This window comes from Pseudonaja textilis, chromosome 3 (genome assembly GCF_049901715.1).
Source record: "Pseudonaja textilis isolate UNSWEBS1 chromosome 3, rPseTex1.2, whole genome shotgun sequence".
Classification (NCBI taxonomy): Eukaryota; Metazoa; Chordata; class Lepidosauria; order Squamata; family Elapidae; genus Pseudonaja; species Pseudonaja textilis.
The window spans coordinates 35596718-35620151 of record NC_141992.1 but is presented as its reverse complement, the minus strand read 5'-3'; the positions used below and the strand labels follow the sequence as shown (position 1 = coordinate 35620151).

At 41.3% G+C, this 23434-nt stretch overlaps 1 protein-coding gene across 1 annotated transcript; it reads left to right on the top strand.

Annotated features, from left to right (window-relative positions):
• On the top strand, window positions 1–21368 carry RNPEP (arginyl aminopeptidase). Its single transcript, XM_026712973.2, has 11 exons — window positions 1–441; window positions 11937–12077; window positions 13374–13522; window positions 14320–14436; window positions 15155–15390; window positions 16200–16313; window positions 16624–16736; window positions 17821–17929; window positions 19759–19983; window positions 20403–20545; window positions 20853–21368. Exons 1-11 carry the CDS (start codon window positions 49–51, stop codon window positions 21015–21017), a joined length of 1905 nt encoding a protein of 634 aa, XP_026568758.1. The 5' UTR covers window positions 1–48; the 3' UTR covers window positions 21018–21368.
• The last annotated feature ends 2066 nt before the right edge of the window (window positions 21369–23434 follow it).

Below are 23434 nucleotides of genomic sequence, written 5' to 3'. Positions count from 1 at the left end.
ACCGCCGCTGCCGCTGCTTCTGCTACAGGCCTCCGGGTTGCGCTCGCAATGGCGGCCCGGGACGCAGCGACCGCCTGCAGCGCCGACTCCTTCCAGCTGCGGCATCTGCACTTATCGCTGCGCGTGGATTTCGAAGCGGCGGGTGGCGGGCATTTGCGAGGCTCGGTGAGGTTGGAGTTGACATGCCTGCGGGACGGTGTGAGCGAGATCGTCTTGGACTCGCATCCCAGCGTGGAGGTGGAAAGCGCGGGTCTGGCACCGCCCAAGAGCCGCCGCGGGGAAGAAAAAGGCCAAGAGCCGGGAGCGCTTCGCCCCGTCTCTTTCCAGAACCGCCCGTTCGCCAGTTACGGCTCCGCGTTGCACGTCTCCCTGCCCGAACCTCTGACCTGCGGCGACGCGGTGGTGCTGGAGATCGCCTATCGGGCCGGAGGGGGTCCCGGGGTGAGTGGTTGGAGCGGACGGCGCGACTGGACAGTGGGGTCAGCTTTGAGGAGCTTTCCCCCTCCTTCTTTTCGTCTGGTTCCTTCGCTTCTCGGTTGAGCGAGGCTCAATCTCAATCTTTTGGCTTTTAATCGCCCGTAGAGCTGCTTCACCATGGCTCCGTAGTGGGGGGGAAATAAAGGCACTCTGCACATGCTCAGGAGTGCCGTCTTAAATTTCCCGGTGAATAAGGCTTTTCAACTTATTAGGAAGACGGGGGAGCCCATTTTTAAGTTTAAATACGCCATCCTGTCTTGCTATTAGGAAGGAATACGTGGCAACACTTACCTGACTAAGTGGCCTTGAGGAAGCATGCTCAGACTTGGTTAGTGCAGGGCTGAGACACCACTAAGAAATCCTAGAATTGTAGGTTAGAACAGAGTCCAGAGTCGTCTTGGAAGGAGGCAAAGCAAACAGCTCTTGTCCTGCTGCCAAGAAAATAATCTGGGGGTGTCATCAGCTCAGTTTAAGGGAGATGTCACCTTTCCTATAATGGTATTAACATCATGTTATTAACCCTGAGTGCCTTTCCTCTTCTTAATATTTCTTTCTCATTATTCCAGGGGTCCCCAAACTAGGCAACTTTAAGACTTGTGGACCAACTCCCAGAATTCTCCAGCCAGCTGGGAGGCTTAAAGTTGCCAAGTTTGGAGACCTCTGCATTATCCTGATGCAGCACATGATTTGAGTTGTTTGCCAAAGAAGGAAGAGAGGCCACGCAAACTTTTCCGCAGCCCTTTTTTAATCTGTGGATTATCATCAGCAGGCTGTAAGGCCATGCCTTCCCTTGTTCCGTTGCTGTGCTCTCTTCTGGGGGCTGTTCTAATTGCTATTCCCCTTCCTCCCTCTGACAGACTGGCTGGGAATGATAGGAGATGTAGTCCAACCCATGGGGAGGAAGAGGGAATCAGACCTGCAGCAAAAACTAAAGCAGCCTTCCCTTGTGTACTCTTTATTTAAAACTCTACCATTTTTGCTGGGAACAAAAATAAGCTTGGCACTTCCTGCCTTACTTAGGGAAAACTCCAAAGCAAAGATTAAAATGGTCCAGATCAGTGCAGTTTGTCTAAATAAAGCGGGATTACAATGCATTTGGGTGTAAAGTTATGATCTATTGGCTAACTTAATATGTACTGACTGCAGTTCCTTTAAAAATAAAGATATTTTCCCCAATCTGGTGTCCTCCAGATATGATTAGATCAGCGCCTCCCCCAAACCTGAGTAAATTACCTAAAACTGGGTAAAACTAGTTTTTCTTTGGATAATGACACATAAAGCCACTAACCAATCACAAAAGGGACATTTAAATTGATTTAAAGTGTTTTACTTACATTGGATAAAAAGGACTTTCTGATAAGCAGTGTTGGGTAATGAAGGAAAAGGTTTGGAGATCACTGATTTAGATTACAGTTCCTGGAATTACCAGCCAGGCAAGCCTTTGGAAATTTCTGTAAAGCAAAATCACAGCGCATGACTGCTGTGGGAGATTGAAATCTGGCCATTATGATATATTTATATGATGATATAAGCATTTATGGCATAATTCCCAAATACCATTAATCAGAGATAAATGAATAATGTGATCTAATGCCTGCTGGGGACTTGGAATTGAAAGAGATTTGTGTTAAGGATGGTTTTGCAGACTTCAGCTGAGGAGAATGATCCAACCGAAAGACTTCTTTGTAAAGGTTGATATATGTTCCCTAAGTAGAATATTTTATTTTGCTAAAATTGGTTATTTCATGATGGTGCATGTGTGAGCAAATTGGCATCCATATCTCTACACATGATGCAATTCAGGTGGAATAGCTTCCCATTAAGGAGATTTGTGCTATCTAACTTTACACAATGCATAATTAAACTTTGGAATTTGCTACCTTGAAATGTGCTGACTACCAGTTTAGCTGATTTCAAAAAAGGGTTAAACAAATCCATGGAAGTCATTGGGATCAGTGGCTGTTAGCCTTGATGTTAGTACGACTGCGCCTGAAGGCCATCTACTGGAAAATTGTTGGGCTTGTTGTTGTAGCTGGTTGGCCATTGTGAGAACAGACTGCTAGACTATAGGTAATCCTTGAGTAATGACCATTCATTTATTGACCATTCAAAGTTACAGTGGTGCTGAGCAAAGGGACTTGCAAGTTGTCCTTGAAATTCCAGCCATTGCAGAACAACATTCAAGCCTTGGCAATCAGGTTGCACTTACTGATTAGTTTGTTTGCAGCATCGCATAGTCATGTAATCACTATTTGCAAACTTCCCTGAGAGCTTCCCACAAATAAAATCAATGGGCAAGCCAGCAGGAAAGATCCCAATTCATTCAGTTTCCCCTATCCCTGGTTATCCCAAAGATGCTTTTTTTCAAAAGGCAACAGGGCTTTCTTGGTTTTGTTTTTGAAAACCTTTCTCTTCTCATCCAAGAAGCTTCTTCAGTTCTTTGCATCTTTGGGACAACCATGACCTGGATGACTGAGAATTTCTATAATCTCCTGGTCTTTCTTTGCTCACACGCACCTTGTTCTCCTACATACACACTCACCTTCACTCACGCTTGCCCCAAGTCCTCTTTCCCCAGTGTTCCTGTGCTTGCACACATGCATATATCCTGTGTGCTGTTTTCCTGGCCTTACTGAGCTTGCCCCACACCACATTCCACACACATACCTCTTCCAAGTCATGCAGACCCTATGCCAGGCCTCCTAGGGTCTTCCACATACCCTGGTGGCATCTCACACTCTTTACCTGGGACTTCTTCTGCTTCCTGCTTAATGACCCTGTCTGTGGATTTACTATGAAACGTCCAAGACTGCCTGGATTGCTGTTGCTAAGAATTGTGCTCATATCATGTCGCGTTGAGCGACCGGTCTGTTGTTTCGCCTTTCTGGTTGATTGCTGAATTCCTCTCAGAAAATAACCCTCTCCAGGGTGAGATCTAAAGTAGCCCTCTCCAGGGCGAGACAGTGGGACCCTCGCAAGGGTGAGGCTAGGCAAGACTCACAAAAGAGTGATTGCCAAGCAAGCACAAGAAATAAAACACACAAAACACAAGAAATCTTCAAAATGAGGCAGCACTTTGAGCCTGGGGGAGATGGGATTCCCTGGCTGCCCTCGAACAGATGGAAAAATGTCCGGGCCTCTCTCCTTCTCCTGCTCCCTTCTTCTGCTTCTCCTTTCTCCTCCTTCTTCCCCCCCCCAGGCTTTTTGCTGTCCTCTTTTATTGTGCTAATTCAAGGGAGGGGGTGAAAGAGGAAATTTACAGAAAGGTAAAGAAATGCAATGTTAATCTTTTTTGACCAGTTTACGTGACATGAGCCACATCCTCTATAGCTGCTATAGACAGGCATATCTTATTTGAATACACATTATTGTCTCGGGTTATTCTTTTATTTAACTTCCTTCTTGTCAGTGCTTTCCTGCTGAGCTGAATACGTGCTTTCCAGCAAGATTTCTTCTTGTGGAAAAATACAAGACAGAACCAAGGTAAAATAGTCACAATTCCTCCTTTCTTTTATTTTTTGTGCTCATGACTCTAGATAGAGTTCTTTCTCCTCCAGAGTAGTCTCACAAGGTGGCAACAAGCCCTTCGGTTTGTTGATGCCTTGCAGAACCAGCTCATACGAGGAGAAGTCCTCATCCCCGAGTCGTGGCTGGACCTAGTTAAGAAATTTTCTTTGGGAGAAAAGAAGTTATTAATGTCTATTTCCTCCTCTGACTCTTGGTCAGAGTACCATTCCAACAGCGGTTTTTTGACCAGATCTTTTGATTCAATGCTGGATGTAAGAAAGCTAACTGTTTTTTGAGTATTGTTAATTTCATTGTCAAGTGTTTTCAAACGATCCTTCAATAATTTTAGTAAACGTCCTATTACACATGGACCAATAGTACATGCAAGAAGCAATAACACAAGAGGACCTATTAAGGCTGATAAGAGTGTTGTTAACCAGGGAGAAAAATTAAACATGCTTTGATACCATGGCTGTCCTTGTTGTCTTTCATTCTCTCTATCCTTCAACCGTTTACGTAATTCAGCCATGGAATCTTTAACAATTCCTGAATGATCAGCATAAAAACAACACTCTTCTTTTAATGCTACACATAATCCCCCTTTGTTTAAAAATAATAAATCCAGACCTCTTCTGTTCTGGAGAGTCACTTCAGCCAGAGATGAGAGAGAATTTTGAAGAGCAGTAATTGAAGTCTCTATTCGTTTGAGATCTTCATCTATTTGTAAACTAAGAGTAGCTAACTGTTGATGACCAACAGCTAAAGCTGCTGCACCTGTGACTGCACCTGCTGCCCCAAGGCCTAACAATACAGATAGTGTTATAGCTGTTATTACTTCTCTTTTTTTGATGAAGGGGAAATTGTGGAGGTTCAAGTTTATTAATAAGTTCTGACCCTGGATAAATTGTGATCTTTGGAATCAGTGTTACCTGAATGCAAAAGGATTTCTGAGCAATAAGAACATCACCATGAACACAAGCAGTTGCTCCTGTGGAGCATGCCCATATAGAATTATTACCTGGGATAAAGAATTGTCCTTTGAGACGAGCTGTGAGATTGCCATTGGAGGTGGTGTATACAGGAGCATAGCCTCAATGTTAAGGCCTAATCTTTCTTTTGGTAAATATACATCACAGTGATATCCAGATGAAACCTTCTGACAATATTGAGAGTGACTGGCAGGTATGTTTCCTAGGCAACATCCCTTACCTACTATGTTAGTGATAGTGATGGAGGAAGTATTCCATCTGCATTGTGTGTCACTGGTGGAGTTACTAATAGGTTCATTGGAAGCTACTGCTTCATAGAATGGTGGCAATTCAGATAAGCAAAGCCAACATTGATCAATTTTGGATGAGTCATTAAGTGTAGTTGCTAGCAATTTGTAAGAAGAATTAACCAATTGTACTAATGGATTCACCTGAATATTGGGTTTTTGTAGAAAGTTTGATTTCAAATTGTGATTGGGACCAATATCATAATTAGACATAGATATAGAAAGACGAATTGTAAAAATATTCCCTTCATCTCCTTGAGCATCCCACTGACGTCCTCCCCAAGTAAACCCAACCATCCATTGTTTTTTTGTAAGTGTCTTTCCTTTTGCAGTAAATGTGATTCTGAGTGGATTTAGTCTCTGTCCACAACAAGGCATTGAAGAGCAGGGAAGATGTTCTTGAGCACGGGTAATATGAATATAGTCATTTTTGGTAGGTGCTTCCCACCAGATATGACCTGTGGATACACAACTCCAATTTTTACAATATCTGTCAACTACCCCACCGCAGGCAGCACGAGAAGCACCAGTACTGTGAGCAGGACAAAAATATAGTCTAAAGTTGTGAGCAGGTGCTGGAGAACAGGAGCCTTGCTTGTCCCATTTATCAGCTTGTAGTTCTTTATCTGCAAATTTTTCTACTCCTGTCCCCATTTCAGCAAAATCCATGAAAAGCTGAGGAAACCATGGCCATCTAGTATAATTAGTGGTGGTGTTTAAAATATTTCCTTGAAAATCAAGGATAGTCCAGGTATATTTTTGAGGTTGATGTTCATTTGTAGAAGGTTGTATGCTTCGAGGAATGCGATGATAGCCAAATCTTGGAACAGCACGAGATGCAGACCGCTTAGAGATGGAGTTGTCAGCGATGAAGACAGGATACCCAAGATGGCGAGCTCGAATGGGAGCTGTAGTCTTACGATGAGTGTCATCAGGGATGAGGTGGCATCTTTGCACGACAGGTGTTTTGTAGTGAACAGGAACCCAGGAAGATGAATGATGCAATATGCATTTGGTGACATCACAGGGTGGAAAGCAGCAACGAAGATGCCATTGCAGTTTGTCTCCAGGAAAAGTTGTCTCAGAATTAGCTTGAGATGGCAATGTAGGAAAAGCAGAGGATAGTGGAGGAAATGCCAGTGAAGGAGTGGAAAGTAATAGAACAGTGTGATTGAAGTATGTGTGATTGTGAAAAATCCTAAGCAAGAATAAGATCCTATAGTAGATAGAGTAACATGTATAGTTAAAAATATTAAACAAGGAGAATAGTAATAGTGAACAGTAATGTCAGAAGTAGGCGAAAGAAAGCTACCATTGTGTTGGAAAACATAATTACATGTAGAAAGGAGATTATCTTTAAAAATAAAGGTAACAGTGTCAGCAAGAAAAGTAAAAATAGCATCAGGAGATGCCCTGAATTGAGAAAAGACAGGAAATATTGATATCAGAAGAAAAATTAGAGTTAGAGTCAGGTTTGCCATGGTAAGGTCTGACACAGCGAGCAGGAACCCAAAGCACTTCGATCAGGAAGTTGGACAGCAGCGTAACCTTTTCCCCAGGTGATGAGCTGTGCAGGACCTTTCCACGCAGGATCTGGAAGCTGTCTGAAATAAACAAGAGGACGGAAGAGGGAACTACTGGCTTGGTGAAGTGGCGAGAAGCCGCTGTGGAAGAAGGAGAGCCAGTAAGATTAAGAAAGTTAAGAGAATAGAGAGTAATGTTCAAGATGTTTTGTAACGCCGGGAGGTTTGGGGGCCTAAGCCTTTTTCCCTATTTGCCGATCAAGGGCATTTTTCAGAGTTTGGTTTGCCCTTTCCACAATAGCCTGACCTTGGCTATTGAAAGGTATGCCAAATTTATGTGTGATGGCCCACTTATGGCAAAACTCAGTAAAGGGAGAACTGACATAAGCAGGACCATTATCTGTTTTGAGAATTTTGGACATCCCAACGTTACGAATGACCGAATACAGTGATTAATAACATTTTTAGTAGCCTCTCCTCTTTGTAATGTTGCCATAATAAACCCTGAATATGTATCAACTGATACATGAATGTATTTCCAGGGAGCAAAGGGAGGATAATGAGTTACATCCATTTGCCATGTATCACAGGCTTGAGTACCCCTAGGATTAACACCTTCAGGGATACCTTTGGCCTGCAAGCTACATGTTGGACATTGTTGAATTATTGCTGTGGCTTCTTGATACGTAATCCCAAATTGCTGTACCAAGGCCTTCTTATTTTGATGGAAATAGTCATGACTCTCCCAGCTGAAAGCTGTTGTGGAAGAGGAGAGAGGCCATAATTTTACAAGCCTCATCTGCCATATGATTGCCTTCTGCCAGGAATCCAGGCAATTGCTGATGACTTCTGATATGAGCTACAAATAAAGGTTTCCCTCGCTTTTTCAGCAGTGTCTGAAGCTGTAAAAAAGTGTCATGAGAGAAGGAGGGGTAATAGGAGAAATATATGCATCGAAAATATGAGCAACCATCTGAGTAACATACATGCTATCAGATATTACATTTAAAGATTCCTGTGGAAAAGAGACAAGGCCAAAGAAAAAGCAGCTAACTCAGCTTGTTGTGCTGAGTTCTGTGGGGCAGTTAAACGTTTGTTCCATTGAGCATTTTCACACCATGCACATGCTCCAATATTTTTTGAACCGTCAGTAAAGACAGTTAAGCCTTCCTTCAATGGCTGTTGGACAAAAGGTGATTGTAAAACAAAAGGAACTGTCTTCAACACCTGCAGTCTTGAATCAGATGGAAGGTGGCATGACACTTGGCCACACCAATCTTCCAATGCATCCTGCAGTGTTGTGGAGGTCTGAAAAAGAGGTTCCCATTGACTAATCTTAAAAGGAATATACAATGTAAAAATATCCATTCCCATCAGGGCTTTGGTTCTCTTGCGCCCTTTTTGTATAAGAAAAGCCATTTGTGCTGCTTTTGTAAAAATAGAGGTTTTTGGAGTATGTGGTAAGTGTAACCATTCCAAGAAATGAAGATTTTTTGCATTAGATACTTGAACAATTATTGCAGTCAGTAATTGATGAGTGGAAATAATAGCAAGAGAAGGTGGTGTGTCTGCAAGTGCACGGTTTACCCATTGAGTTGCTAGGGCTGTGTTTACTTGCTTTAAAGCTTCTAGATGCTGAGCTGAAAGATAGACCTTATCTGCAGGATTTTTAATCCTACTAGTGCTTGAAAAAGCGGTGATAGCATCTGTGTGGTTAGAGCAAGATATGGTCTAGCCCAGTTAATAATTCCCAAGTACTGCTGTAATTGAACCAATGTGGTTGGCTGTGGAAGTGTGAGTGAAGGAATATGTGGAGATGCTGAGGAAGCTAAAACCTTGTGACCTAAATATTGCATTGGGTAGTGAGACTGGATTTTTCAGGTGCTATATGTAACCCTGCTTTTGCTAATGTGGTCAAGAGGATCGGAAAAGTTTTTTGTACCGTCCCCTTTGGCCCATCAGCTGCAATTAAGATATCATCCATGTAATGATATACAAGAAAATTAGGAAATTGAGATCTATAAGGATGCAGAGCCTCATTGACAAAATATTGACACATAGTTGGTGAATTAAGCATACCTTGTGGAAGAACTTTCCATTGATACCTAGATGTGGGTTTAGAGTTATTGAGTTCTGGCACTGTAAATGCAAAGATGATTCTATCCTTTTGTGCCAGAGGTATAGAAAAGAAACAGTCCTTTAAATCTATTATAAGGCAACGATCTCCTATTGCAGCCAATGCAAGATTATTAAGAGCAGAAGAATCATATAAGTAAGGAGCTGCAACCACACCCTCTATTGTAAGAGAAGAATTGGGAATAAGCAAGACAGGTGTGGAAGGAGGAAGAGGTTTGAAAAGCGTTGCAGTTAAAGGAAGAGTAAAAACAGCACCAGGATCATCATACACAAGATCCTCTAACAATACCACAGGAAACGTTGTGGCAGTTAGTTCAGCCTTTGTGGCGGGGCTAGCTGAAGACCCCTCAATTAGTTTCCCGAAGGCTGTGAAGGAGAAGGATTAGAATAACAATTTGAAGCCCAATGATAGCCTTTCCTGCAGCGAGGACAGATAGTTTTTGGTTTAATTGAAGAGGGTGGACCTCTGGTTTGGCCACGAAAAGCAGCTCCTCCCCCTGGCTTACGACATTGATTTTTAAAATGTCCTGGCTTGCCACAGTTAAAACTATTACCATTGCGTGTTAAAGCAAAAGCATCAGGAGAAGAAGTGGTAGCAGACACAACATATTGTGCTGGAGTCATAAGCATAGAAAAAAGCATTTTCCAATCATACAATAACATAACTGTATTAGCTGTAACCAAAGAATCAAGTATTCCCCTGGTAAAAGGAGAATGCAATCCATAAGTTGTAACTGCATCTTTTATATTTTTCAAAACTTTGAACTCAATGTTACTATGAACATTGCCTCCTCCCCCAGGGATGATAGTCATAGGATAAGCAGAAGGTTCTAAAGATAGAGGTGATGACAAAAGATTGGTTATGATTCCTCCCATAGGATTCTTAATAGGAGAATCAGAAAGAGAAGGAAGAGGAGGAGGAGGAGGGGATGAGGGGGAAGAAATATCTGAATAAGGAGATGGTAAGGAAGAGTTTGATTCCAAATGAGCTGCAAGAGGCTTAGAAGTTTTTGAATTGGAAGAGTGGGAGTCAGAAGAAACAGGAGAAAAGGAATTTTCAGGAAGACTAGAAGGAGGATAAATACTTGTCATAGCAGCCATTATTGCTCTCCAAGAAATAAGTATATCCATGGGAGCTCTGGGAACTTTATGTAAATATTTTCCTAATTTTTCCCAGTCAGAATGGTTAAGAGTTCCAGCAGATGGATAGGCTGGACAGTGAGCCTCAATATAAATTATAAATTTATTTAAAGATTTCTTAGAAATAGGGTACACAGTGGTACCATTGGTTTTTGAAAGGAATTAGCTTTCTTCACTAGATTATAAAGTTCGTCCCTATGCCCTGACGAAACTTGAGAAATCGAGGAGCCCATTCTTACCTTTTTTGTCGACGTAGCCTATTCCAGGCGAATAAGAATGAGATGAAGAAGATGCACTTCTAGACAAAAGTCACACCTTGGAACCTGAAAGGCGAAGGGATCCCAGACGATTAGAGATCCCGGACGAGCCCCAGCTGTCGCGTTGAGCGACCGGTCTGTTGTTTCGCCTTTCTGGTTGATTGCTGAATTCCTCTCAGAAAATAACCCTCTCCAGGGTGAGATCTAAAGTAGCCCTCTCCAGGGCGAGACAGTGGGACCCTCGCAAGGGTGAGGCTAGGCAAGACTCACAAAAGAGTGATTGCCAAGCAAGCACAAGAAATAAAACACACAAAACACAAGAAATCTTCAAAATGAGGCAGCACTTTGAGCCTGGGGGAGATGGGATTCCCTGGCTGCCCTCGAACAGATGGAAAAATGTCCGGGCCTCTCTCCTTCTCCTGCTCCCTTCTTCTGCTTCTCCTTTCTCCTCCTTCTTCCCCCCCAGGCTTTTTGCTGTCCTCTTTTATTGTGCTAATTCAAGGGAGGGGGTGAAAGAGGAAATTTACAGAAAGGTAAAGAAATGCAATGTTAATCTTTTTTGACCAGTTTACGTGACATGAGCCACATCCTCTATAGCTGCTATAGACAGGCATATCTTATTTGAATACACATTATTGTCTCGGGTTATTCTTTTATTTAACTTCCTTCTTGTCAGTGCTTTCCTGCTGAGCTGAATACGTGCTTTCCAGCAAGATTTCTTCTTGTGGAAAAATACAAGACAGAACCAAGGTAAAATAGTCACAATATCACATCATGCTTTATGACCACATCACTTATGACAGGCAATGCTGGTCCCAATTGCAGCTGTAACTCAAAGACTGTTTAAACATGGACCAGGGGCCTGATCCAGCGAGGCACTGCTTGGGTTCTTATGTCTTCTCTCACCCTAATCACTGTATTTATATTTCATTTGGCACCCAGATACCTTAATGTTGCTGGCATTAAGAACAAAACATAGATTTTGTTTGGAGAAAGCTCATATTGATAAATGTTTCATTTTTTAAAAAAATCAGTTACAACTGCATTACACATTTACTCATCTGTAAGAAAGGAGCGAAATCTTTAACTTAGCCTTTTTTAAACCTGACACCTCCAACCTTTGCAATATTGATTTGCATTAATATGTGCAAATAAATTTGTGCAAATAAATTGAGAACTATGTGAACCCAGATGATTAATTCTGTTAGAAATAGTTCCCAGCAGCAGTTCTGGAAAGCTGAAGATTTGGATTGCATAGCTAAAGGATTTGGGTATGTAAAGAATCTTTATTTCCAAGTCCAGATGAGCTTGAGCGATTTTAGTTTTCATTGACTTCTATGTTTGAAAATATTTATCTACCTACCTACCTACCTACCTACCACCTACCTACCTATGGTATCTATATATAGGATATCTATCTATCTGTCTGTCTGTCTGTTTGGATTCTCATCAATCTACACAGAAGAGAAGCGGGGTTGTTTTTTTTACACCTCTAGCTTTCATGTGTTCAACTGGTTCCTCTTTCCAGAATCTCATTCTCCAGTTTCTAAGAAGGTAGATGCTGTTCATATTCAAAGATTCTGATTGTTTATGAAAATCTTGTTTTTTATTTCCTGGCAGATATGTTGGCTTACTCCGGAGCAGACTGCAGGAAAACAGAAGCCCTACATGTACACTCAAGGCCAAGCTGTTCTGAATAGATCTGTTTTCCCCTGCTTTGACACTCCTTCAGTTAAAAGTTCATATTCAGCTAATATAAAGGTAAGGAGTCCCTATCTCAGTGGGGGCTAACTTTTTGGGGCTCCTGTGCCAAAAATTGTGCGCGTGTTTGCATGCTCGCACTCGCGTGCCAGCACCCAGAAGGCAATGCACACACACACCATGTCCCCTACGCAAGCATGTGCAATCACCCCACCGCCCCCTTACCTGCACTGCACCTCACAGCTGATTTTCAGCTGGTTTGAGGCCTTTTTTGGCCTCCCAAAGGCTTGAGGAAAGCTTCTGCAGACTTCTACAAGCTTTGTAGGCCGAAATCTAGCCCCGTTTCGTCACTTCCTGTTTTTCAAAAAAACCTGGAAGTGACGAAATGGGGCTAGTTTTTGGCCTACAAACTTTGTAGAAGCCTGCAGAAGTTTTCCTCAAGCCTTTGGGAGGCCAAAAAAGGCCTCAAACCAGCCGAAAATCAGCTGTGAGGCACGCACATGCACGGTGAGGTAAGTTTGTCTGGGGCTTGCATGACGGCACAAATGGCTCTGTGTGCCACCTGTGGCACGCGTGGCATAGGTTCACCATCATGGCCCTATGATGGCATAGGTTTACCATCACGGAGGAGAGCATGCTTAAACCCCACAGTTCAGTGTGTTTAACACCTAGATTTCATTACAGGAGAGATTATTATTATTATGCCGTCTCACTTTTTTTCCCCTCAGGGCTTTCAAAGCCTGAGGTCATGCATCATATTAATCTGTTTCACCTTGTTTGCTTTGTGTAATCCAACAGCTGGATTACACAAGGCAAAACCAAACTAACAAGACTGGAACAATAATTATTTTTCAAAGCTATATTTTCTACTATGTATGGTGTAAACCAGGCCTGTCAAACTGGCAGCCTGTGGGCCGGATGCATCACATGCAGGCCACGCCCACCCTGACAAAAAACATCGTGATAGGTCACGTGATGCTATCAAGTTTGACAGCCATGGTATAGTCCATAACTAATACCAATTTTGCTTTCAAAACCTGGTATGAAGTCATCCAACTGCCACAGTTATCACTTTCCTTTTGCATAACTGTTGCTTCTTGAACCTTCAGTTGCAAGCTTCTTTCCAAAAAAAGGACTTTTGATTTTGAGAGATGGGGCTCTGCTGGAGGCTGGCCCCTGTGCATTGTACTCACTGCTATGGCATTTTACTTGTGTGGACCTCCTGAATAGCATTTGCATATTCTGTTCTCTTGTGGCAAAAAAATCCTCACTCTTTCTTTTCTAGAAGAGGATGAAAGAGGTTAATCCTTCTTCCCAAAGCAAGAATAACCAGTTTTTCTTTTTCTTTTTTTCTAGGTCCCCGAGGGCTTCACTGCTGTAATGAGTGCAGTTACCAGGGAGAAGCAGAAGGGGAACACTTTCCTCTTTGAGATGCCTCATCCTATCCCTTCTTACTTGGTGGCCCTGGTCGTTGGGGACATTGTTTCAGCAGAAGTGGGGCCAAGGTAAAAGGCTGCTGCAAAGATACCTGTCATCTTAATCCAAGAGGGATAATCGAGATCACTCTTTCTCCAGTTGAATCCTAGGAAGGGAATTGCAATCCAGCTTCACTGGAGACTGGGGGATAGTTGAGTAAATGTTGTTCTTGCGATCAAGTGAGAAGAGTAGTGTACAGGGAGAAGCCCTTATAACCCTACCCTCACCCTGCCTTGGCCTTCTTCTCTCAAAGTGGCTTCTTATTCCACTCCTCTCGTAACGGGTTTGGATAGTCCTTCAGATTCGATTCTGAATAGATGTTGCAAAGCTTGCAGAGGCACAAATGCAGCACCCGAGTGCAGCTGTTTAAAGCATCCACATATTTCCCCAGGACCGTGTGGCAACAGCAATGTAATCGTGCATTATTCAGTACAAGCCTTTTTAGCTGGGTAGTGAGGCGTGCATGTGTGCACAAATTGAGATTTGCATCAGGCCCTGAATATGATCCGCCAACACTTAAGAAGAATAAATAGTTGTTTTCTGTTTCTAAACTAAAAGCCATGTTGCACTTTGCTTATTTTTGCCTGACCCTGAAATTTTGGACACATTTTACATGTAGTTGCATTTATTGTATTTATTCTGTGGGAGGACTGATTAAAAAGAGTTCCCTGCTTGAATGGCTCCATTGCTTCTTGTCCAATACAGAATGTGCTCCATTGGCACCAAGGGTACACAGCAATGTGTGTTGTGCCTCCCTGCTTACAGGGTTAGGGACATTCTCATACCTCTTAGGCTAACGTCCCTGCCATTTTTGTTTTTCCCCCAGGAGTCACGTCTGGGCTGAGCCTTGCCTGATTGAGGCTGCTAAGAAAGAGTATGATGGTGTGATTGAAGAATTTCTTACCACTGGAGAGAAGATTTTTGGACCATACGTATGGGAAAGGTACCCCTTTCATTACTGAATGTGTTAAAAAAAAGGAAACGTTCGCAGGAAAGCAACCATCTTCCCAAAAGAGAAGCACAGACATCTGTTTGTCACCAAAAAGGGCGGAGACGGCAATTGGGGCTCCCTCTCTGGTGTTGTGGCAGCTCCTAAAACAATGTTTCCCAGCCATTGGCACTTGAGGAGATGAGAAGAATACATGAATCTGGAAAAGATCCATGCCTTGCATGTCTGTCTCTTGAATCAAACTTCTTGTTTCTTCTGTCAGCTGCTTTTCAAGAGAAAAAACAAGATTTGCATCACCCAGAGATGCTCGCATAGCACCCAGTTGTAGCACAGTTGTAGTTCCCCGAAAACTTACGTTTTGTTGAATAAGTTTAGGTATGTCAATAACTTTTTTGGCCTTCGACTCTGAAATGCTGCATAATTCTACCTCAGTGTAAATCTCTGGCCCAAAAATGCTCAGTAAATACCCAGAGAGTGTACTGGGAGGAGAATTTTAAAAAGGCAGCAGAGTCCATTCTCATTTGAGAGAATGGGACTGGTGCAACCATCGGAAGCTTAGCAAAGTCAAATGCTTGAGAAGTCTGGTATACATTTGCTTTAAATTTGGATTCTGATAGCTGAAATTGGCAGGATGACCTCAACCTTGCAATGTTGTCTATAAGAACGTATTAGAATATTATTCTCCTGACTAAGGCTTTTTTGCTTTTGATAGATACGATGTTCTGTTTATGCCTCCCTCATTCCCATTTGGGGGAATGGAAAACCCCTGTATCACCTTTGTGACACCCTGCCTTTTGGCTGGCGATCGTTCCTTGGCAGATGTGATCATCCATGAAATCTCACATAGTTGGTTTGGAAATCTAGTCACCAATGCCCATTGGGGGGAATTCTGGCTGAACGAGGGTTTCACCATGTATGCCCAAAGGAGGATTTCTACAGCACTCTATGGTAAGTGGACAGTAAGCAGTGCCCAGAGTGGTAACTATAGTTTGGCTTTCTCCATCCTGGCAACCTCCAGGTATGTTTGGCTGGAAGCTTGCAGAGTATCTAAATTCTGTTTCCAGCATTAAATAGAAGGAGTGTTAACAAGTGATTCAACTGCCTAAACGAACTATACCGTATATGTCTTAAATGCACCCAATGGACTTTTAGCAGAGATGGTATTCAGCCAGTTCTGACAGGTTCTGGAGTAGTTCAGAGAACCGGCAAATTCCACCTCTGGTTGGCCCAGCCCCCATCTATTCGCTGCCTCCCAAGTCCCAGTTGATCAGAGTCCCAGCTGATCGGCTAGGTCTTCTTTTGTTGCCCTGCACAGGAGAACACAGCTGGAAAGCAGGTTAGTGGGGTGAGGAGGGAATGGGGATTTCACAGTATCCTTCCCCTGCCACGCACACCAAGCCATGCCCACCAAGCCACACCACACTCATAGAACCGAGTAGTAAAAAAAAATTGAATACCACTTAATCTATCTTGAGGACTGGCAAACTGAATTAGATTATGGTTCAATATATCCCCCTATTGAGAGAAGGGGGTTCAGCGCTTTTGTTTTTATTGCATTTCCAGTAGGATTTGTTTTGCCTGGCAAAGTTGCACCAGTACATTCTTGTGTCCCTGTGGCTGCTCCCCTAATGACCATGTCATAACTATAGTTGACAGTTGATTCCAGAGCACCAAGGTGGCAGTTTTGGTTTTATTGCTTGGCAGTTGGCAGAGGCTTCAAAGCCCAAGTTGTTCCTGTTGGTTTCTCCTAAAATCAGGTGCCGCTTATACTTCCTTGGAAGCTGCCACTGGGAGAGCTTTGCTTCGCCAGCACATGGACAATGTTGGGGAAGAGCATCCTCTCAACAAGCTCAGGGTGCAAATCGAACCAGGTCTGTATCGATCAGTGTTTGTCAAGCTAGGCAACTTTAATATGTGTGGACAACAATGCCCACAATTCCTGTTGACTTCAACTCCAAAAAGTCATAGCTTCCATAGTTAACTCTGGATTGTAGGCCTTTGTGACTTGTCTTTTTAGCAGGTAGCCAACTCTTTGTCTCTTACCCATCTCCCTCCCAAGAGGATCAGTTATGGGAATATTAACTGAGAAATACTTCTTAAGCATTCTAGTGAGGTTCCTCTTCCCACATTAACAAGATGATTGGTTTTGCTATTTTCAGCTTGTATATTTGTTCCTTTCAGGTGTTGATCCTGAAGATACATATAACGAAACGCCTTATGAAAAGGGCTACTGTTTTGTCTCATACCTTGCCCATCTTGTGGGGGATCAGACTAAATTTGATGCTTTTCTGCAGGTACGTTACGTTAGCCTGGAATTCGTTTGTACTTTGCAGATGTCTCAGTGTGCATTTTCCAAGCATGCTGCTTTGTATTGTGTTTAGAAAGATGCATACAATTTGGATCTTTGTATCTGACCATATATTCTGGCTATTGTAGATCAGATAAAGATACAGAACTGTAGAGAGGATGAAAATTTTGCTGGAGATACATGATTGTAGCACCAGGAACATGAAAGAAGCATAAAAAATTATGCATAGTGGGGATTTAAAAAAAATCTTTTTTGGCATGATAGTGAGTGGCCACATTATTCTCCCCTATTGAAGGGAAGTAAAAGACATTGTTCACTATGAGATTTGCAGTTACCTCAATGGTAACCAATTTGATGGCTTTAAAAGGAGATTAGACAGATCCAAGTTCAATTTGCTGTTGGTGTCAGTTGCAGAGAAAAATGGGTAAGGAAGTGGGTGCTATCAGAATCGTATTTGTGGTAGAAATTCCTTAAGCAGCTCTTTACAAATGTGCGCATGCACAGACACACATGAGAGAATGTCGGAATACACAAATCTATGTCCTAAATCCAGCATATCTGTCTACGTTCATTTTTGACTGAACCAACAGCTTTTGGAACATGGTTGTATCATGCCAGTTGATTAAATGAATGTCCCCAAGCAAATCAGGAGTTCATTTTGCTGTTATAATACAGCCTGGAAGTCCCCAAAGCTAAGGTGCTAGGGGATCAAGCTAATTTTTTTGTGCTGCCTCTCCAGGAATAGTCATTCTAGTTGGCTGCATAAATTATCCATAGGAACTCTTCGTATTACCTGATTTTAAGAAATGGCAAGCCAATAAAGTAAGCAAGTGTGTCTTCCAGATGATGCGGAAAGGTGGCTTTTCAAATTTTGAAGGTTTGGGAAATTGAAAAGGTGATAGAGTTTCTTTTAAACTAAAGTGGTAGAAGTAAGCTGAACTTGAATTAGGCAGGGTAGTCTTATGTGCAAAGAACGTTTGTGAGACATTGATAAAGAAGGGCTGAAAGGTCAGAGATGAACTGGCAGATCTCAAAGCCAGTTAATTCAAGCCAGTTTCTTTTTGTGGCAGGCATATGTGAACCAGTTCAAATTTCAGAGCATCACAGGCGATGACGCCCTCAACTTCTACTTGACATATTTCCCAGAATTGAAGAAGCGAGGGATGGACACCATTCCAGGTCAGCAAAGACATCATAGCTAAAAATATTCAGAATTGGCACAAGGCTTTGTCTAGCAGAAATTTTTCAATGTTTCCTAAGTCCAGGTAGCAATTCCTTCCAGAGTCCTCAGCACCATTTTGGACTCAATTAGCTTCATGTTTTCCTGTCTCCAGTTGCTAAAATAATTCAGTTCCACTGAGTTATTCTACTCTTTTGCTCTCTGCCCCCAATCTGGTTGTATTTTTATTGGAGATTGTATACTAGTTCCCATAAGCTAAAAACAGCACATGCTGCCTTTAAAGTTTCTGACAGCAGTTCAGGTCAGAATAAAGAAATCAGTTGGACAATTATCCTGCCTTGGTTCCTAGAAAAAGGCCTTGTGGCAATACTGTTGAACTTAGCAGCAGCTGTATAGTGAACATTCACATAAAATGCTCTTATAATAAGTCAGGCAATTGCTCTCTGTCAGCAGCAATTCCAAAGCTGGAGGGAAGAATAATTTGCAGACATGATGCATGAAGAATTATCCACAGGTCTGCAATTTATCTGTATGGTTGCAGGTGCTCTGCTCCCACCAAATATAGAAGGCTTGCAGTCCAGAACATTGTCATTGTGCCAAATAGTGTTTCTGATATCTGATAAGAGGAACATTCCTAATCATATAAATGTAGCTTTAGCTCTAAAAAGAGATTAACAGATTGTTTTTAAAACTTTGCTCTTTCTTAGTCACTGTTTCTCACAAATTATTTATTTGGTTTAAAATTTCCCCAAAGTACTTAACACAAAATTGGAAATTATGAGAATTGAAATCATACACATTTGAGGAAGGCAGTTGAAGAGAACATGCTTAAGGAAATGTACATGTTGCATACAAACAAAGTCCCAATGCCTACTTCTTTCTAAATTAAAACAGCCTGGGAGAACATGTTTAATTAGGATACATTAGAGAAGAGAGGCTTTTAAGTGCCTATTGGATCCTCTCTTCTTCTGCTTCAAGTTTATCCCTGCATTAAAGCAATGAGGAAGGAGATGGTATCAACAAAATGGCATGTAGGGAATATATTCTACCAAACTACATTGCTTCTTGTCCAAGGAAAAATACACTTTTCCAAAATGCTGTTATTTATAAAAACACCGGCCATTGGCAATCTGCTAAGCCATTTTGCTTCTAATGCCACCTAGAATGTTTCTTAAATAGAACGCACAGATTACGAATCTGTGTAATGAAGCATGCATCATGCCCAAAGACGAGACATCAGGAAGCTCATTTATTGAGGGAATCTATCTTTAGTCTGTAGCAGACCACAGAAAATAGACTGGAATTTTAAAGCAGCAAGGCATCAAGATGATAGGAAGTCTAGACCAATATATGGCATGCCAGGTATTCTTAAAAGAAGCCTAATCCTCAGGGGATAACTGATTCTTCTTCAGGATGTGGTAATTTCAGTTTGAGCGTGAATCAAAAATAAATGAAGATAGATTTGTATGAATATGTGAGTACATGGATGCCAGCTGTGGATAATGTTGCTTTGTTTGAAGATTGGAAGCAGTGTGCCTATTCTGTCATGACAGAGGGTCCCAGAGGAACTAAAAGTCTGATATTGTGAATTGCTTGCTGGGACATCATGAACAACCATAGTTGTTTTTATTTTTTTGTGCTAATAAAAATATATCTCTCTTGGGCACAGGTGGATGAAGAACTGGGATAGTGTATGTGAAGTATTTCAGAAATTAAACTATGTTACTGAACTCTTTAGTAGCAATTTCATTCATTACTGATATGGATTCCAAGATCAAGATCTAAGTAGATTCTACTCCCCCCCCCTTTCCCTTTCTTCCTGTGGCAGGTTTTGAATTTGACCGATGGCTGAATACACCTGGCTGGCCACCATACCTTCCTGATCTTTCACCCGGAGAGGAATTGATGAAGCCAGCAGAGAAACTGGCAGAACTCTGGGCATTCCCTGACCACAATATGGAAGCAATTAGAGCATTAGATATCTCTGCATGGAAGACCTACCAGCTAGTTTATTTCCTAGATAATATCTTGAAGAAATCTCCCCTGCCAGATGGTAAGACACCTTCTGCTAAAATGAAGGATTGACCACAATAAGGAAGCTTTATGGAAGCTCACATAATGGCGTGGAAGTGGACAGTTCTAGGAACTAGATTGCCTGGGTATGATGGACTTTTTAGGAGCAGAAAGATCCCCAAATTTGCCTTTCCTTTGACAGTGATTACAAAAATAAAACAAAATAGTATTCAGACAGATAACCATGCTAGTTATTAGAAATACAAAAATCTTATGGCACTTGAAAAATCAGTAGAAGCACTTGAAAAAATAGAAAGTATGGGTATATTGAGAGGAAACAGGAATCTGGAGTGTTTAATATACAATTAGGTAATAATTGAAAGAATATAATTATCTAGAGTGTCATGGACAATTCTCTCCTGAGGAAAAAAATTAACTTGATTGTCCTTTCATATTAAGGGCATGTTGAGAAGATGAGCATCTTATATCCTAAGATCTCTAAAGCACAGAATGCTGAGCTGCGTCTTCGTTGGTCCCAAATTGTCCTCAAAAATAATCATGAAGCAGGGTTTGATCAAGTGAAAGACTTTCTTCACAGCCAGGTTGGTGCTTGACATTGCTGTATTTCCTAGAAACATAAAATTGCTATAGCTTTGTCAGAATCTTTTTGTTTGTTTGTTTCTATCCATCAACAGATAACTGTCTGGTAATTATTAGAGTCCTAGTCTTGTCTATGTTTTAGATACAAAATCCTTGTTATCACTGTCCAGCTGTCTTTCAGTATATTAAACATTGCTATAACTGGAAAAGAAATATGTCTCACCAGTAGACCTTACAACAGGGTTTGGAGATAATTTTACCATCCTAAAAATTTCAGGATGTCATTAGCTTACTCTGTTTTTGTTCCAGGGAAAACAGAAGTACACCCTTCCCATCTACCGGGCCATGATGAGTGGCTCAGAAACAGCTCAAGCATTGGCCATGGAAGTATTTTTGTCCACTGGTTCACAGCTCCATGTTAATGTTCAGAACTATGTTAAGAAGATCTTAGGTTTGAACTCTGAAGAAATCTAGGAAGAAAGACGCAAATACAAAACAGTTTGTATGAATGACTGTGACTGCTCTGTGGGATTAAAGAGTAGAAGAAATAAAGGCTATTTTCAAAACTTTTGCTGGTTATGCAGGACTGATCTCAATCTGTTTTTGATTTAATGCTGGAAATGTCAGATTAAAGCTCCCAAAGGTAATCGTTACTCGTGGGTAATCTGCTGGATAAAAGAACTTTGTTTTTTTCTTTGTAAATTTTGAATACAAATGTAAACGTGTTTCCGAGTAACTTAAAAGATAGTAGCAATGTGCTTATTTCAATTAAAAATAGCTATCATTTGATATTGGCTTTAATAAATTTTTATCTGTGATTTTTAACTTCTTTGAGTTGTGAGAATTCATTTATTTTGTAGCATTTGTACACTACCTGATCATTCCTAGATTTTTTCCCCCCTTGTCTCCTGCTACAAGTTTTAAGTTAACATGCATTATTCCTTGCATCAGTCACACTGCTGAGCAGAGGAACTCCCCTCACAAATATGAAGGAACTTCGTAGTTGGCAGGGTCGCCTTTTTTGTTCCTGGATTCCGTACTTATGCCCATGGAAACAGGTAGTGCTGTTCTCACTAAAAGCTCCTAAAACAGTCCTAGCTGGCTATATTTTTAAAGATGTTTGACAGAGACCCTTTTATTTTGCTGAAAAAGACACAAAATAATAATCCAGTTGAATGCTAGAAAAAAGTTAACATTAAACACAGTTTAACAGCAGAAGCAAATATCCTTCAGAGGATGCATTCCGAGGAGGTTGGGCAATCGTGTCATGATGGATACTTTATTTTGGTTTCCTACATTGAATAATATCCTGGATTTAACTTTCTAAATGGCCTCTTCTAACTCTAAATTTAATCAATGTCTCAATCCTGTGTACTTTCCCACAGCCCTTCAGCAATAAATATCTACAGGTTAAGATAATTTCTATCCCCTAATTTTGTCAACATGAGTTGACAGAGCTTTGGAAATAGGTAGAATTGAGTTCTTTGTCTGGACTAGCTCCATGATTTCTACATCTTTCTCACCCAACACCCCACTCTCCCTCTCTCTCTTTCCCTCCTTCCCTCCCTCCCTCTTTCCAGTTTTTTGTTGAAAGAAAATTATTTCATGTGGATTCATAACATCAGTCATTGCAGTAAGAAGGTAAAGAGTGTACTTTAAAAAAAACAACGGATAAGCAACAGGAAGAAAGAAAAAGCAGATAATGAACCACAAGCATTAAAATACTTTGGAATGTAAACCACACAATGCAGTGCAGAATGAATAGGTTGCTGAAAGAAAGTTACGGTAAGTGAAATCTAATGTGATACTCAACAGATGCATTGCCCTATAAATTACATCAGTCTGGGGTGGGGAAGAGTTTCTGTCCAGTACATAAAGATATAAAATGGAACTTTAAAGAAATGACCTATAGAAGCAAAAAGACAATATGAAAAGAAGACAAGCAGCAGATATGACAACTGAAGATGATGGAAGCAAGTAAAAGTTAATGTATCTTTCTATCTTGTCCAGGGAACATCATTATCAAGCATGATCGCAGTGCATTCCACAACATTGTATTTATCCACCAATATTATTGGCTTTTAAAAAAACTTGCACACAATCAAATGCCTTTTTCAGCCCTGAGTTTGACCACCAAAATCTTGAAAAATACCAGGGAATGTTTATTTAATTTCCTGTTTAGGAGATTTTCCTTACAAATAAGCTCACCTTTTCTAGAGTTGGTAGATCACATTGATGTAAAATTTGCTGTATTAAAAAAGTGTCCCTATTTTTTTATAGCAGTTTTCTTAAGGATTACAATTTACAATCAATAGTAATACAAAAGAAAAAGAAAAAATAGAAGGTACAGAATAGGATGTCTTTGAATATTAGTAGCTCAGATTGGTAGTTATACTGTTAGTTTGAGCTCCGAGCTTGGTGATTTGGTTGCAAACATTTTGCTCCTATTTGAGGAAACATCTTCAGTGCACTTTGGATTGTACTTGTCTGTGGGAGCACTGGCCTTTAAATACCTTTCTGATTCCTGGTCTGATTTCAGGTTGTGTGATTGGCTGGCTGTAGTTGCAGATGGTACTTAAAAGCAAGGACTATGATTCAGCAGCTAATCAAGCACAATCTAAAGCACACTGAAGATGTCTCCTCGAATGAAATGTTTGCAACCAAATCTCCAAACTCAGAGTTCAAACCAACAACAGACAGGAAAGAAAAAAATGAGACTATAGCAAATAGCAGTAGTACTTAGACTTGCAGTATATACCATTCCATAGCGCTTTACAACACTCTCTAAACCAGGGGTGTCAATCTCATGGCCCCCAGGCCAGATGGATCACACACTGGCCACGCCCACCCTCAGTTTATCAAAGGGGAAAAAGGGCATGATACGTCACGTT

Bases quoted from the DNA above. Each gene is read 5' to 3' on its own strand.
- RNPEP (XM_026712973.2), top strand. From the start codon at position 49: ATGGCGGCCCGGGACGCAGCGACCGCCTGCAGCGCCGACTCCTTCCAG. The intron at 12,078-13,373 runs GTAAGGAGTCCC...CTTTTTTTCTAG, and splicing joins CATATTCAGCTAATATAAAG to GTCCCCGAGGGCTTCACTGC. The intron at 15,391-16,199 runs GTAAGTGGACAG...TCCTAAAATCAG, and splicing joins GATTTCTACAGCACTCTATG to GTGCCGCTTATACTTCCTTG.